The sequence below is a fragment of the Hypanus sabinus genome, chromosome 3 (assembly GCF_030144855.1).
Source record: "Hypanus sabinus isolate sHypSab1 chromosome 3, sHypSab1.hap1, whole genome shotgun sequence".
Taxonomy (NCBI): domain Eukaryota; kingdom Metazoa; phylum Chordata; class Chondrichthyes; order Myliobatiformes; family Dasyatidae; genus Hypanus; species Hypanus sabinus.
Window position 1 is genome coordinate 170,330,697 of NC_082708.1, and position 16,612 is coordinate 170,347,308.

At 42.5% G+C, this 16,612-nt stretch overlaps 1 protein-coding gene across 11 annotated transcripts in view; it reads left to right on the forward strand.

Annotated features, from left to right (window-relative positions):
• LOC132391901 (leucine zipper putative tumor suppressor 3) overlaps positions 1-16,612 on the forward strand; it is a 234,527-nt gene that overhangs the window by 200,617 nt on the left and 17,298 nt on the right. For all 11 annotated transcript variants that reach the window (XM_059965659.1, XM_059965660.1, XM_059965652.1 and 8 more), the window contains one exon: positions 6,214-7,050. In XM_059965659.1, the coding sequence (XP_059821642.1) occupies positions 6,214-7,050 (837 nt within the window). The remainder of the gene's footprint in view (positions 1-6,213; positions 7,051-16,612) is intronic.

Below are 16,612 nucleotides of genomic sequence, written 5' to 3' on the forward strand. Positions count from 1 at the left end.
TGGCTAATCACCAAACCTGATGCTATCAATATTGATTTCTGTAACTTCCAGTAAATTCTCCCTCATTTCATTTTCTGTTCCCCACTCTGAATCCCCTCTTATCTCTTCTCTTCTCCCCACCTGCCCATCACCTTGCTCTGTTCCTCTTCCTCCTTTCCTTTCTCCCATGGTCCATTCTCGTCTCCTATCAGACTCCTTCTCTTCCACCTATCACCTCCCAGCTTCTCAGTTCATCTCTCCTCCCCCACCGTCTCTCTCACCTGCTTTCACCAATCACCTTCTGGCTTGCTTTTCTTCCCCTCTCCCCAACGCCACTTTCTCTGACTTCTTCCTCCTTACTTTCCAGACCCGATGAAGGGTCTCAGCCCAAAACGTTGACTGTTTATTCCTCTCCATAGATGCTGCCACCTGATCTGCAGAGCCTTCCAGCATTTTGTGTGTGTTGCCCTGGATTTCCAGCATCGGCAGAATCAGAAAGACTGAACGTAGTGCTCCACGTTAGTCTTGGTGGTAGCACTTGCACGTCAGCGTGGTCTGGGTTTAAGCCAACTCCTGAAATATGATCTACAGTCTACAATGCTTGATGCCTACAACATGCTTGTAACATAACTAAAGACCCATCCTATCCCGGATCCTGTCTGGTCAATCTGCTGCCATCTGGTAGGAGATACAGAATCATCATAGTAAGACTGAAAAAGAGCTTATTCAGGAGGGCTGTGGTGCAACTGAATAATGCTACACCCTGGCTTGCCAGTGGCCTTTTGAGAGTTATGGACAATCAAAGTCATTTGTTGCATGTAAATATTTAAATTTAATTTAAGCCATACTTCATGCAATGTATATATCAGTTTTGCACGGACTGGAGTAGCACTACAATCTCATTGACAATGAACTTCTATGCTATTCTATAATCTGGAACGTGGCCCAGCACTTCAGTGCAGTGCTGAAGCACTGTTAAATGAGCTGATGAACTGAGGTCCTGTCCATCCTGAGAATGTTTAAATTCCCAAATTAATCTAGTGCCCTGAGCAGTGCTGCTCTTGCAAACAAGCAGATCATTGGTCATTATCTCTTTCCTGCTTGTGGGAGTTTGCTATGCTCAGACCTGTTGCCATGTTTCCACACTTTACCGCATCAACAGCACTTCTGAAGTGCAGTGTCTCTGAAGCACTGTGTTGTGTCCCGAGGCTGCAGGCAGCACTGTGCAAATGCAAGTGGGATGACGAAGGAAAGCAGTTTGACAGTGAACTTGGCAGATTGGAATGGAGAGGTGGAGCAGGTGAAGGATTGTTAGGTAGTGCATCCTGGTTCCCTGCCTCTGGGTCCACTCTAACTGAGAACCACATCTTCTTCCTCCCATTGGGAACGCGGCCAGACTTGTATGGTCACCTTGAGCTGCTGTTCATTCCCCATTCTGAGCTGAGAAACAGAACAGAGCAGTACAGAACAAGAACAAGCTCTTCTGCCGACTATATCTGGGTGATCCATGAAGCCAATTTAAACCAATCCCATCTGCCTGCACCTGGTCTATATCCCTCCATTGCCTGCTTACATAATTGTGTGTAAATGTTGTTTTCATATCTGCTTCCAAAATTTCCCTGTAAGTACATTCCAACACTTAACAGTTCTTCTGTAAAACAAAATCAGTTAAACTTTAAATCATTTAAACTTTACCCATCCTACTTTAAAGTTATGCCTGCTAGTATTAATTATTATTTCCAACCTGGTAAAAAGACTCTGACTGTCTTTCCTATCTCTCACTCTCATAATTTTATCTATTCAATCATATCTCCCCTTAGCCTTTGACACACCAGAGAAAACTATTCAAATGTGCCCAACCTCATATAGCTAAGCTCTCTAATTCAGGCAACATATTGGTGAATATCTTGCACCTTCTCCCAAAGTCTCCACATCCACCTTGTAAAGCACCAACAGAAACTACACACCATACCAAATTTTTATGTGTTTGTCGCATCATTTTCATGCTTTATCCCCAGTACCTGAACTGATGTAGGCAAATATTTTGTATACTTTTTTAACCATCCCATCTATAGTGTTTTCTTTTTTTATATATTTTTTAATTAAAATTTTAAGAGTTACATACAATGAATAGAATAATAGAGTAATGAAAATTAATATTAGCCCTCCCCCTCCCCTTAACCCTTCCCCCCCTTAACATCCCTGTCTAAAAAAAAAGAAAAAAGAAAAAAAAGAAAGAAAGAAGAATTGCCTGGATATCGGAGGATCCCCACATGCTCCATAGAGTTCAAAATAACTTTAGTATATATCTTTATTTTTTCCCCAAATAACTAATAATTTTATCTTCAAAGGACCTATATATTTAATCCTATCTTTTGTAGATAAGGGTGCCAAATTTTCAAAAATATATTCATTTCTTAAATTATAAGTAATTTTTTCATGGAATGCAGCTATATATTTCATTATTCCGACGGTCCATAGCTAAGTATGAATCTGATTTCCAAGTAACTGCAATAGCTTTTTTGGCTACTGCCAATGCAATTTTTATAATTTTTTTCTGATATTTATTCAATTTAGGTTTTGGTATTATCCCTTCAATATCGCCTAATAAAAATAATGTTGGGCTATGTGGAAGATGTATTCCAATAATTTGTTCCAGTAAAAGTTTTAGCTTTATCCAAAAAGGCTGAATTTTAAAACAAGACCAAGTACAGTGTAAAAAAGTACTGATTTCTTGATTACATCAGAAACATTGGTCAAATAAATTTTGGTTTAATCTATTTATTTTTTTGTGGTGTAATATATAATTAATGTAAAAAATTGTATTGTACTAATCTAAGTCGGACATTTATTGTATTTTTCATACTATCAAGACATAGTCTTGACCAATTTTTTTCATCAATTTTAATATTCAAATCAGTTTCCCATTTTTGTCTTGACATGAATTCCTGGTTTGATTGTTTTTGAATCAAATTATACATACAAGACGTAAATTTTTTTAATTTTTCCTTTTTGAATTAAAATTTCTGTTTCATTAGGTTTTGGCATTAACATTGTTTGACCCAGTTTATCTCTTAAATAGGCCTTTAATTGAAAATAACAGAAAAGAGTGTTATTTGATATTTTATATTTATTCTTTAGTTGATCAAACGACATCAATATACCTCCTTCAAAACAGTCACCTATATATCTGATCCCTTTTTGAAACCAGTTATATAAAAGTTGATTATCCATTGTAAAAGGAATGTCTATTTTGATTTAGGGTTCTCTTTGCTAATAAAGATTTCTTTATCTTTTTATTAAAATCAATCCATTTTATTAAAACATCAAGATTTTTGTGATTTTATGAAAAAACAGATCCAATTTTTTTTGGATACAAACTCATATTCAGTTGATAATAAATTTATATTATGGGAAGCGATGAAAGCATATTTGAAGGGTCAGATAATAAGTTATACATCTAAAATTAAGAAGGAATATATGGTAAATAATTAGAAAATTATCTACCAATTAGAAAAAGAGATTACAAAATTAGAAAAAGAATCCCAAAGATATATGACAGAAGAAAAACGAAGACAACTTGTTAATAAGAAGCTACAATATAATACAGTCCAGACATATAGAACAGAAAAGTAATTATGAGAACTAAACAGAGATATTACGAATTAGGTGAAAGATCACACAAGATTCTTGCTTGGCAGTTGAAAACAGAGCAGGCTTCCAAAACAATAAATGCAAATAGAACAAGTGCAAATAAAATTACTTATAAGCCTTTAGAAATTAATGAAACTTTGATATAATTCAGAGTAAAATTTTTTTAATCAGAATCACAAAATGAGGTTGCTGAGATAGAAATATTTTTATCACAAATAACTCTTCGAAAATTGAATTCGGAAGAACAGAAAGGATTAGATATGCCCTTTACATTAAAAGAGGTTGAAGAAGCTTTAGGATCACTTCAGAGTAATAAATCTCCAGGAGAAGATGGTTTTCCGCCTGAATTTTATAAAAAATTTAACGATTTATTAATCCCTCCCTTTATGGAGTTAATATATCAAGCGGAAAGAACACATGAACTTCCACAATCTTTTTTGACAGCGATCCTAATAGTATTGCCAAAAAAAGATAGAGATCCTTTAAAACCAACATCATACAGGCCTATTTCTTTGTTGAATACGGATTATAAAATAATAGCAAAAATTTTATCTAATAGATTATCTAAATATTTACCAAAATTATTACATATGGATCAAACAGGCTTTATTAAAAATAGACAATTGGAGGATAATGTAACTCAGTTACTTAGCATAATTCATCTGGCACAAAAGAGGGAGGAAATGAGTGTGGCAGTTGCCTTGGATGCAGAAAAAGCATTTGATAGATTGGAATGGGACTTTTTACTTAAGGTATTGGAAAAATATGGGTTAGGAAAATCCCTTATAAAATGGATTAAAACCTTAAATACTAGTCCCAAAGCCAAAGTAGTGACAAATGATCAAATTTCAACATCATTCCTGTTAACAAGGTCAATTAGACAAGGCTGTCCATTATCACCTGCCCTATTTGTATTGGCCATAGAACCATTAGCTGAATCAATTAGAACGGATCCAGATATCGTGGGCATCTATAGTGTTTTCAGTTTGAATATGGCCCTGAACCTGCCCAAGGTTCTTTCTGTTCATCAACGTTCCCGCTATTTACTGCATGTGTCTTACCCCTAGTAGACTTCGCCAGGATCCATCACATAACATCTGTCAGGATTAAACTCCATCTGTTCAAATTTCTATCTGATCTGTATCATTGGACAACCTGCCTTTCTGACCGCAACACCACCAACTTCTGTGTCTTTTTAGACTTGCTAGTCATACCTCCTATGTTTTGTGTCATCAGCTCTAAGCCTTCACAATATCCACATTCTGACACTGTAACTCCATCAGGCCTTAGTTGCCCATAGTAACTAACCTCTGGAATTCCCTCCTCAAATATCTTCAACTGTCTATTTGCTCTCTGTATGGTTCATTCTGGCACCTAACTCCATGACCAAGCTATTGTCCATTTGCCTCAGTATCTCCTTAAGTGGCTCTGTGCTTTTATTTTCTGTTTGAGAATGCTGTAGGATTGCCCTGGGCTGCTGTGTTATGTCAAAGTTGCAATATAAAACTGCTGCTGATGTTCATCTGAAGGCAGGAGCTTATCAAGAAACTGTCGAGAATGTCTTCAAAAGGCAACATTTGTCATTAACGACATACCCTCTTCTTATTGCTACCATCAGGGAAGAGGTACGGGAGCCTGAAGACACCCACTCAATGTTTTAGGATCAGCTTCTACCCCCCTGGCATCAGATTTCTGAATGGACAGTGAACCCATGAACACTACTTCACTTTCTCTCTTTTTGAACTAGTTACTTATTATTTATTATTCTTATGTTTCTTTTTTTATGTATTGTATTGCACTGTACTGTCAAAAAACAAATTTCATGATATTGTCAGTGATAATAAACCCAATCTGATTCTGCTTCAAATTTGGTCAACAACCTCTGGGATTTGGCATTCCAAACCTGTGGTCCACAGACCCCACGTTTAATGGTAGGGGCCATGGCTTAAAAATGGTTGGGAACCACTGATTGAGAGTGATTCTGTTGGATGGACTCATCTGATAAGTTTGAACTCTAGAAGTTCAACCTTCTGAGATAATTTACCAATGTATAGGTTTTAGAGTCACTGAGGATCCCTTTGGAGAGGGAAGAGAGATTCAGGAGGGCGTGTGCCTAGAGAGAGGTTGGCAAGCCGCTATTGGCTCATCTTTGACAACTGTCAACTGTCTGAAGGACACCATTTCGATGGAAGTGCCAGATTGTCAGTGTTTCCCAAAAGCAAGAATTGTCTCTTTATTTTCCTTCACTGAGACAGCAGCATCCATCACACAGATCACATGACAGCAGTACAGTGGAAGTGGAACCAGTCAGGGCACATTAAGTTTGTGAATGCCAGACGCTGGAACACAGACACTTCCCCCTGCTCTACAGTGGAAGAAATTCCTAATGTGCGTGTGGGTTAGAATGTTTGTTACCCCCAATTCTAGGGCAGCGCGAGAATGTCACCGTTATCACAGTCGCTTTACAGTGTCATCAATCACTGATAAATCTACCGTATCATACTAGGAGGCCGTTCAATAGTCTTAGTTAGACTTTATATGTTGTAAAGTAGTAACGAGTTTACTTTTTTCCCCCCACAGACCAGCGAGGCATTGATTAGGCCTTCAGCTTTCAAGCCTGTTGTTCCCAAAAACTTCCACTCCATGCAGAACCTCTGCCCGCCGCAAACCAATGGGATATCAGACAGCAGGAAAAGCCTTAATACTCATCACAACAGCAGCAGCAGTCCTTCCGGGGGCAGAGTTGGAATAGACAAGGCAGGCCACAGCAGGACTATAAACCACTCTGGAGGGATGTCGGATTCTGGCCGCAACTCGCTGACCAGCCTGCCGACGTATGGCTCAGGGTACAGCCAGCACATTGGCCCGCTGAGCGCCTCCACCAGCCACATCAACCGTCTCGGAACGTCGTACGGGGAGAGGGGCGTGCTGGGGTACAATGGGATCTCAACCTCGGACAGCGGTCGCTCCTCCAGCAAAAGTGTGTCCTCCTTCAACAAGCTCAACCACGCACACGAGGCCCTCACCTACCACTCGCCGTCCAGCGACGACATCATTCAGGACCTTGAAGACCGGCTGTGGGAGAAGGAGCAGGAAGTCCTGCAGATGAGGAGGAGCCTCGACAAGAACGAAGCGGCCATCGTGCAGGTCTTCGAGGAGAAGCAGAAGATGTGGGAGCGCGAGATGGATGACCTGAAGCAAAACTATGCAAACAAGTTGCAGCAGGTGTCGAAGAAGGCACAGCGATCGCAGCAAGCCCTGCAGCTTCAGATCTTCAAATTGCAACAGGAGAAGAAGAAGCTGCAGGAAGATGTCGGACAGCTCCTGCAGCAGCGGGAAGAGCTGGAGAAGAAATGCCTGACCTTTAAAAAAGAGCAGTCCGAGCTGCTGCCCAGACTTGAGGAGACCAAATGGGAGGTGAGGACTGGTTATTATTAATAACACATTGTGGTTCATGGACATCCATATTTCATACCATATTCTGTTACAACATAGAAGACAGCTATTTTTGCTCTCCAAAAAACTCTGGATAAATGCATTCCATTCTGGCTGCCCCCTTATAGAAAAGTTGTGGGAGGCTTTGGTGACAGTGGACAAACTAGGGTTGTTTCCTCTGGAGTGGTAGAAACTGAGGGAGGACCTGATGGAAGTTTATAAAATTATAAGATAGATAGAGTAACCAGCTGCATCTTTTTTTTTCTCCCCTGGGATCAAAATGTCTTGTGCAAGAAGGAGCAATACATTTAAGGTGAGAGGGGGGTAAATCTTTTACACAGAGAGCGGTTGGTGTGTGGAATGCATTGCCAGGTGTGGTGGTTGAGGCTGGTATAATAGAGATGTTTAAGAAGATCTTAGATAGGTGAATGAAGAGATACAGAGCACGTGCGGGCGAATGAGAATTTAATTCGGCATCAGTGGCTGAATGAGGTCAGCACAGGCCTGATCCTATGCTGTACAGTTTTATGTTCCAGTTTCTAAATCCACAAACAATATCATCCCGCACTATTCTCCGCACTTTCCCATCAACTTCACTAAAATTTTACCAGTCATTTACACACTGGGGTAGTATACATTGACCAATTAAACTGCATGTCTTTGGGATGTGGAAGAAAATGGAAGACCAGGGGAAATCCTGGCTGCCACAGTGAGCACATGCTAATTCCACACAGACTGTCCCGGAGGTCAGGCTTGACCCCTGATCTTTGATAATCTGAGGCAGCGGCTGAACCTACTGCCCCTCTGTGCTGCCTATTAAACGTTCGCCCACTCTGGAGATTGCCTTACTGATAAAGTAGGAAAGCAGTTTCAACTAGACTAGTGTTTCCCCACTTTTTTTAGCCCAATGTCCCCCCCCACCCCCGCCCCAAAGCATTTCCATACTTGCCAGTGCCCCTCTTAGGCACAGTGTACTTTCATAGTGTAAAAACATATGCTAACATGAGAAAAATGATTTTGCTTTAAATTTTTATTTGTATGTAAACCTTGCTTACACAGTACCTGTGCGCTGTACAGCAGCTTCAATATTAATGTGATGCTTGAGCTTGATGGTTTTTAGCAAGAGCTGAAATGTCTGGTTCACGTTGTGACAGCAAAAGCCTTACATTTCCACATGTAAGAATGTCCAAATGGTTTCTGTTTTTTGTGAGTATGTGGATCAATGTTCTGAAGCCGCTTTCAACAAGGTAGAAGGATGGAAATGCAATGAAGATGAATAAGCTCTTCTTGGGCTTCCAGCCAGGTACAGCTATCGATTATAACCAACGATTCAATGACAGACTGCCATCTTCTTCAGTGACGATGCCCTGAGTTTAGGAGCCGAGAGGTAATGTTGCAGCTATATAGGACCCTGGTCAGATCCCAACTGTGCTCAGTTCTGGTCGCCTCACTAGAGGAAGGATTTGGAAACCATAGAAAGGGTGCAGAGGAGATTTATAAGAATGTTGCCTGGATTGGGGAGCATGCCTTTTGAGAAAAGGTTGAGTGAACTTGGCCTTTTCTTCTTGAGAGGAGACCTGATAGATGTGTATAAGATGATGAGAGGCATTGCTCATGTGGATAGTCAGAGGCTTTTTCCTAGGGCTGAAGTGGACAGTATTAAGGTGCTTGGAAGTAGGTACAGAGGAGATGTCAGGGGTAAGCTTTTTCCGCGGAGTGGTGAGTGTGTCCAATGGGCTGCCCACGATGGTGGCAGAGGCAGATACGATAGGGTTTTTTTAAGAGACTCCTGGACAGGTACGTGGAGCTCAGAAAAGTAGAGGGCTATAGGTAACCCTAGGTAATTTCTCAGGTAAGGACATGTTCAGCACAGCTTTGTGGGCCGAAGGGCTGGTATTGTGCTGTAGGTTTTCTTTGTTTTCTATGTTTTTTCTATGTACCAATTTGGTTCTTCTCCAAAGACCAGGAAACCTTGTGTGACAGTGCAGTTGCATAACGTGAAAGCCTAAATTTTTGAAAAGCATTTTTGCTTCTTCATCATTCGGAATTTCAATGATGTCTTCTTGCAAGCTCTCTTTCAGTTCTTCCATCTTGTAAAGAAACGGATTAATTGCCCAATCCGGAATTTCCAGATTTTTCAAGTCCTTGAATCGGTTCTGAAAATCCTTCAGTGACTGCAGGTGTAAGCAGTTCTCTCTGTCTGTGAAAGAGAGTGCCATAACTTCCATGCAGGGAACCTGTAAGAACATTTTTTTCCCGGTGTTTTGCTTATATATTTCCAATTTTCTGATAAAGGTGGACACTGCAATTTTTGCCTGGATTAAATTGAACATTCATTTTTGGAACGTTCATTTTGTCATACAGATTGGCTAGGTTTGCCACAACATGTAGAAATTACATCTTGTTTACCAAGCTCTTGTCCAGTTTGAACAAAAATTCAACCACAGTGTCAAAAAGATTAAATAAATGTTTTAAACAGCAGCATTTTGACAGCCAACATAATTCAGTGTGAGAAAAGGAAGCATTCAAACTCTTCATTGTTATCTTAGCATAGCTGGCCAAATACTCTGCTATTTAATGGATGAGCTTTAATTTTGTTGCTAGCAGATATTTTAAGAGTCATGCTTGAAAAAAGTCACCAGCTGAGGTTTTTAACTGTGAGATTTTGACAATGAATTACACAATGGATTGCAAACAGACTTGGAATTTCTTTTTTCATAAATGCTACTAAACCGGCATGGTGACCTGTCATAGATAGTGCTCTGTCTGTTTCACAAGAAACCATGTTCCGAATTGCAATACTTTAATAGTCAGTATACATTTTGAGTTGTCATAGATTGATTCTCTGTTGATATTTGTTTTTAACTTTACACAAGAAGTGGATCTCTTCATAAACTTTTCCATTTTTGAAAAAACTGTGCATGTGCCATTAGCAATGGCTCATTGTCTTGCACAGTTGCCTCATCCAGTTGTATCCCAAATCCTGTTTTTTGTGGCTTTGTGCAGAACTGATACTCAGTGTTTTCACTCATATCTTCAATATGATGAACTACAGTGTTGTTACTCAGAGGAATTGATTTTAAAGTACTGGCATCCATTTTGAGAACAGTGGTGAGCACTTCTGATACATCAGGCATTGTCAACCTTTCACCAATTGTATGAGATCTTCCACACTTTGTTATCAGTTTGGAAATTTTACAAGAAGCAATGAGGCTACAATTAAGGTCATTTTTAGCTTTCTTGGCAAATCTCTTGAGTGTGCAATGCTTTTGAACTACACCCCTCATCTTCTGGAACTGAGTAATACCATTAGTAGCCCTTTCAGGTCAGGTCAAGTCAAGTCAAGTCACTTTTACTGTCATTTTGACCATAACTGCTGGTACAGTACATAGTAAAAATGAGACAACGTTTTTCAGGACCATGGTGTTACATGACACAATACAAAAACTAGACTGAACTATGTAAAAAAAAAACAACACAGCAAAAACTACACTAGACTGCAGACCTACACAGGACTGCGTGAAGTCCACAAAAGTGTCCTTTACTGAAGTGTTCCTGCAGTCTTGCTGTCTTCATGGCTTCATTAGATGGTACAGTAATACAATTAAGACACATGGGACATTGCTGATCTGACGGGAACAGAATAAAACCACACCCAGGTATGTAACATTGTATTGACTCCCTTTCTGTAGTTTCTGTTTCCTAGTAGGATTAGAATTCAAGGCTTCACTGCCTTCAGACTCATAGAGATCACACCGTACACATTTATCCATCAATAACGGGGCTAAACGGAAATAAAAGATTAACCCAAACTGGGATAGCTTATCAGATGTTGGCAACACAATGAGTTGACGTGGATGGAGTGATGGTAGTAGCATGCAAAGGAACGGTGAGGTGAAGATGAAGACAATCATAACAGTAAAAATGGCACTGACAAGGATTCAGATTAAAATCTGAATGTTTGTCGGGATAGTGTTGGTGTTCAGCAAACTACCTTTATGCTATTCCTGTTAGTGTGATTGACCAATCATGTGAGGTCTCATAATCCCCAAAGATGGCTCTTGACTGCACATATGAAGCCAGGGTCGCCTTGAACACCTCAAGAGGAATCCTCTGGGTTGGCAGCTGGCTGTATTTCACTGTTTGGTTCTGGCCAGTGCTGTATCATTGTGTGACCTGTAGATCTGTAGAGAAAGTTGAGAGAGTGTGCTTGACTTGCCAACTGTTAAATTGCATGAACTCGCTCCATGCCGCAAGTCGAGAAGAACTCTGACTATCCACGTGATCGATGCCTTTCATCATCATATACACCTCTATCAGGTCACCTCTTATCCTCCATTGCTCCAGGGTGAAAAGGTCAAGTTCACTTAATCTATTCTCATAAGGCATGCTCTCCAATCCAGGCAACATCCTTGTAAATCTCCTCTGCCCTCTCTCTATTGCATCCTTCCTGTAATGAGGTGACCAGAATTGAACACAGTACTCCATGTGGGGTCTAACTAAGGTCTTTTATAGCTGTAACATTATCTCATGTCCCTTGAACTCAGTCCCACGGTTGATGAAGGCTAACACACCATACGCCTTCTTAACAACACTGTCAACCTGTGCAGCAGCTTTGAGTGTCCTATGGACTCGGACCCCAAGATGTCTCTGATCCTCCACATTGCCAAGAGTCTTACCAGTAATATTATATTCTGTCCTCAAATTTGACCTACCGAAATGAACCACTTCACACTTACCTGGGTTGAACTCCATCTGCAACTTCTCAACCCAATTCTGCATATGACCAATGACCTGCTGTAATCTCTGACAACCCTCCAGATGATTCACAACACCCCCAAAATTTGTGCCATCAGCAAACTTACTAACCCAGCCTTTCACTTTTTCATTCAGGTCATTTATAAAAATCACTAAGAGGATGGGTTCCAGAACAGATCCTTGCAGAGCACCACTGGTCACCGTCCTCCATGCAGAATATGAACCATCTACAACCACCCTTTGCCTTCTGTGGTCAAACTAATTCTGGATCCATAAAGCAAGGTCTCCTTTCATCCCAAGCATCATTACTTTCTAAATGAGCCTTCCATGGGGAACCTTATCAAACACCTTACTGAAATCCATATACACTACATCCACAGCTCTACCTGTTTTGTTACATCCTCAAAGAATTCAATCAGGCTCGTAAGGCATGACCTGCCCTTAAGAAAACCGTGCTGACTAACCCTAAGCAAATTATGTCTCTCCAAATGCTCATAAATCCCGCCTTTCCGGATCTTCTCCAACAACTTTTCCATCACTGAAGTAAGACTCAATGATCTATAATTTCCTGGGTTATCTCTACTCCCTTTCTTGAACAAGGGAACAATGTTTGTAAACTTCCAATCCTCTGGTACTTGTCCTGTCCCTATTGATGATGCAAAGATCATCGTTAGAGGCTCAGCAATCTCTTCCTTCACTTCTCACAGTATCCTGGGTTATATCTTGTCTGGTCCCAGTGACTTGTCTAACTTAACACCTTTCAAAAACTCCAGCACATCCTCTTACATAATGTCTGTACACTCAAGTTGTTCAGTCCTCTTTAAGTCATCCCCATAATTGCCAAATTCCTTTTCACTGGTGAAAACTGAAGCAAAGTATTCATTAAGTGCCTTTGCTACCTTCTCTGGCTCCATACACATGTTTCCACTCTCACTCCTGATTGGTCCTATTCTCACATGGCTCAACCTCTTGCTCTTCACATAAATGTAGAATGCCTTGGGGTTTTCCTTAATCCTGCTCACCAAGGCCTTCTCATGGCCACTTCTAGCTCTCCTAATTTACTTATTGAGTTCTTTTCTGGCACCCTTGTAATTTTCAAGAGCTCTAACAGTAACTAGTTTGTTGAACCCTTTGTAAACTTTTCTTTTCTTAACTAGATTTTCTACATCCTTTATACACCATAGTTCTTTTACCTTACCATCCTTTCCCTGCCTCAATGGAACAATATATGCAATACATTCCCTGAACATTTGCCACATTTCTGCTGTGCATTTCCCTGAGAACATCTGTTCCCAATTCATGTTCCCAAGTTCCTGCTTAATCATATTTCCCCCTTCCCCAATTAAGTGTTTCCCAAATTTTCTGCTCTTATCTCTCTCCACTACTATGGTGAAGGAGATACAATTGTGATCACTACCTCCAAGATGTTCTCTCAGCGAGAGATCTGACACATGACCAGCTTCGTTTCCCAATACCAGATCAAGTACAGCCTCTTCTCTAGATGGCTTATCTACAAATTGCATCAGGAAACTTTCCTGAACACACCTAACAAACTCCACCCCATCTAATCCCCTAGCTCTAAGGAGATGCCAGTCAATATTAGGACCTATCACAGCAACCCTATTATTATTGCACTGTTCCAGAATCTGCTTCCTTATTTGTTCCTCGATGTCTCTGTTACTACTGGAGTGGTCTCTGAAAACACCCAGTAGAGTTATTGACCCCTTCCTGTTCCTAACTTCCACCCACAATGACTCAGTAGACAATCCCTCCATGACTTCCTCCTTTTTGCAGTCATGGCACTATTCCTGAGAGCAGTGCCATTCTGCCACCTCTTCTGCCTCCCTCTGTCCTTTTTGAAGCATTTAAAGCCTGGCACACTCAGCAGCCATTCCTGCCCCTGAGTCATCCAAGTCTCTGTAGTGTTCACCTGCCTTGCTCATGATTCTCCTTGCATTAAAATAGACACATCTTAAACCAATGGCCTGAGTGCTTCTTTGTTCTATCATCTGCCTGTCCTTCCTCATAAACTCCCTACAAGCTGTCTCTACTGGTGCGCCAACTGCCCCATCCTCTGCCTCTTCACTTCGGTTCGCACCCCACTGCCAATCTAGTTTAAACCTTTCCCAGTAACATTAGCAAACCTCCCTCTCAGGATATTGGTTCCCCTGCTGTTCAGGTGCAACACTTTTATAGGTCAACCCTTCCCCAGAAAAGGTTCCAATAATCCAAGAATTTGAAAACCTGCCCCCTGCACCCTTTCCTCAGCCAGTCATTCATCTGTGCTATCTTCCTGTGCTGACCTTCACTAGCTCGTGGCACTGGGAATAACTTGGAGATTACCATCTTGGAGGTCCTGCTCTTCAGCCTCCTTCCTATCTCCCTAAACTTACTGTGCAGGACCTCTTCCCCTCTCCTGCCTATGTCACTGGTACCAACATATACCACAACCGCTGGCTGCCCTTCAATAATATTCTGCAACTGCTTAAAGACATCCTGGACCTTAGCAGAATCTCCTATCTGTTCCCCTAACTATTGAGTCCCTTTTGATTATTGCTCCACCCGACTTCACCCTTCCCTTCTGAGGCTCAGAGCTGACCACAGTGCTATTGGTCTGGCTGCTGCTGCCCAGGTAGGTCATCCCCCTCAGCCCTATCCAAAGGGGTATTCCTGTTACTGACGGGAATGGCCACAGGGGACCCTGCATTGTCTTCCTTCTCCCTTTCCCGCTCTCGATGATCACCCATCTACTCCCTGAATTGGTTGGTAAGGTCGGATGAAATTGCTGAGTTTCGGATGAGTTACGGTGAGTGGTAACCACTTACAGAGCTATGGTTCTTCCTGTGTTCCAGTGCCCCATCCTTCTTCTTGGAAGTGCCTGCGTACTAATGGTTGGTCTGGTCTCATGCCTCAAGTTAGGGTGCTCCCCCCCCCCCAAGAATCTTCGAAACCCCTGATGATTTCTATTTCCCCATACGCCCCCTGGGACGAGCAAGCTCTATTCATCCCGTTGTGGCTACGCTGGCTTCTTGTACAGCAATCGAGTCCGCTCCAGTCTCCTACCCTGCCCCATTCTCCCACTCCTAACCTACCCCAGTCTCCCACTCCTACCCTGCCCCAGTCTCTCACTCCTAACCTACCCCACTCCCACTCCTACCCTGCCCCAGTCTCCCACTCCTACCCTACCCCAGTCTCCCACTCCTATTCTGCCCCAGTCTCCCACTCCTATTCTGCCCCAGTCTCCCACTCCTACCCTGACCCAGTCTCCCACTCCTATTCTACCCCAGTCTCCCACTCCTACCCTGACCCAGTCTCCCACTGCTACCCTACCACAGTCTCCCACTGCTACCCTGCCCCAGTCTCCCAGTCCTAACCTACCCCACTCCCACTCCTACCCTACCCCAGTCTCCCACTCCTATTCTGCCCCAGTCTCCCACTCCTATTCTGCCCCAGTCTCCCACTCCTACCCTGACCCAGTCTCCCACTCCTACCCTACCCCAGTCTCCCACTCCTATTCTACCCCAGTCTCCCACTCCTATTCTACCCCAGTCTCCCACTCCTATTCTACCCCAGTCTCCCAGTCCTACCCTGCCCCAGTCTCCCACTGCTACCCTGCCCCAGTCTCCCACTGCTACCCTGCCCCAGTCTCCCACTCCTATTCTGCCCCAGTCTCCCACTCCTACCCTACCCCAGCCTCCCACTCCTACCCTGTCCCAGTTTTCCACTCTTACCCTCCCGCCCATCAGCTGCTGATCTTTCAGTTGCCCCGGACTGATTCAATGCAGGCAGTGGGTTCCCAGCAAGTCACTGCAGTGACACTCAGGAGATTCTGTTAAGGGCTGAATGGCGGCTGATGCACGTGTTGGGTTCAGGCAGGAGTCCTGGGCAGTTGCCTTTGAACCCCAGAACAGCAAGGTAGTGGCGGTGAGACTCACAAGATGCTGGAGGAACTCAGCGGGTCAGGCAGCATCAATGGATGTTACCAATACACATCAAATTTTGCAACTGTAACAACATCTGCTTGCCCTGCAATTCACATCAGTTTTTAACCTGCAAAAACTTTGGTTATTGTCACGGTTATAAGAGCAGTTGTTAGACTTCCCAGTGTTATAGGGACAGAGAGCAAAATGTTAACCTCACACATAGTTAGTTCCAAGCTCCACCTTCCTTTCCAATCAGATTCCATCATCTGCTGTCCTTTGTCACCTCCACTGGCACCACACAGCCTCTGTCACTACTTCCCCTCTTTCCTCCTCTCTCTCTGCCAAGGCACCTATATCCACCTATTGCTTAACAGTTCTTGTTCCATTTCTTTCTCCACACCTCTAACCCCCCCCCCCCCCCCACCACCCCCGCCCTCTACTCTTCCAGTCCAGCAGAGGGGTCTGAACCTGAAATGTTTATCCATTTCCCTGCTCTGATGCCGCCTGACCTGCTGAGCCTCCATGTTCCTATTTGTTGCTCCAGCTGTACTCGGTCAAGGCCAGAATTGTAGCCAGAACTGAATTCTTGTAGCACAGAGCTTGGGCATTGACATAGCAAAGACACTTTATCACACCCACTCCTGAAGAAGGGTCTCAGCCTGAAATGTTGACTGTTCACTCGTTTCCATAGTTGCTGCCTAACCTGCTGAGTTCCTCTAGTATTTTGTTTGTATATTGCTTTGGATTTCCAGCGTCTACAGATTTTCTCTTGTTTCTGGGTCATTGGGCAGCTGAGCTATAAAGTCCAGTGATCAGCTTCTCTATTGGTGCTCATTGCCTCCAGTTGCCATTGTTTTTTGTGC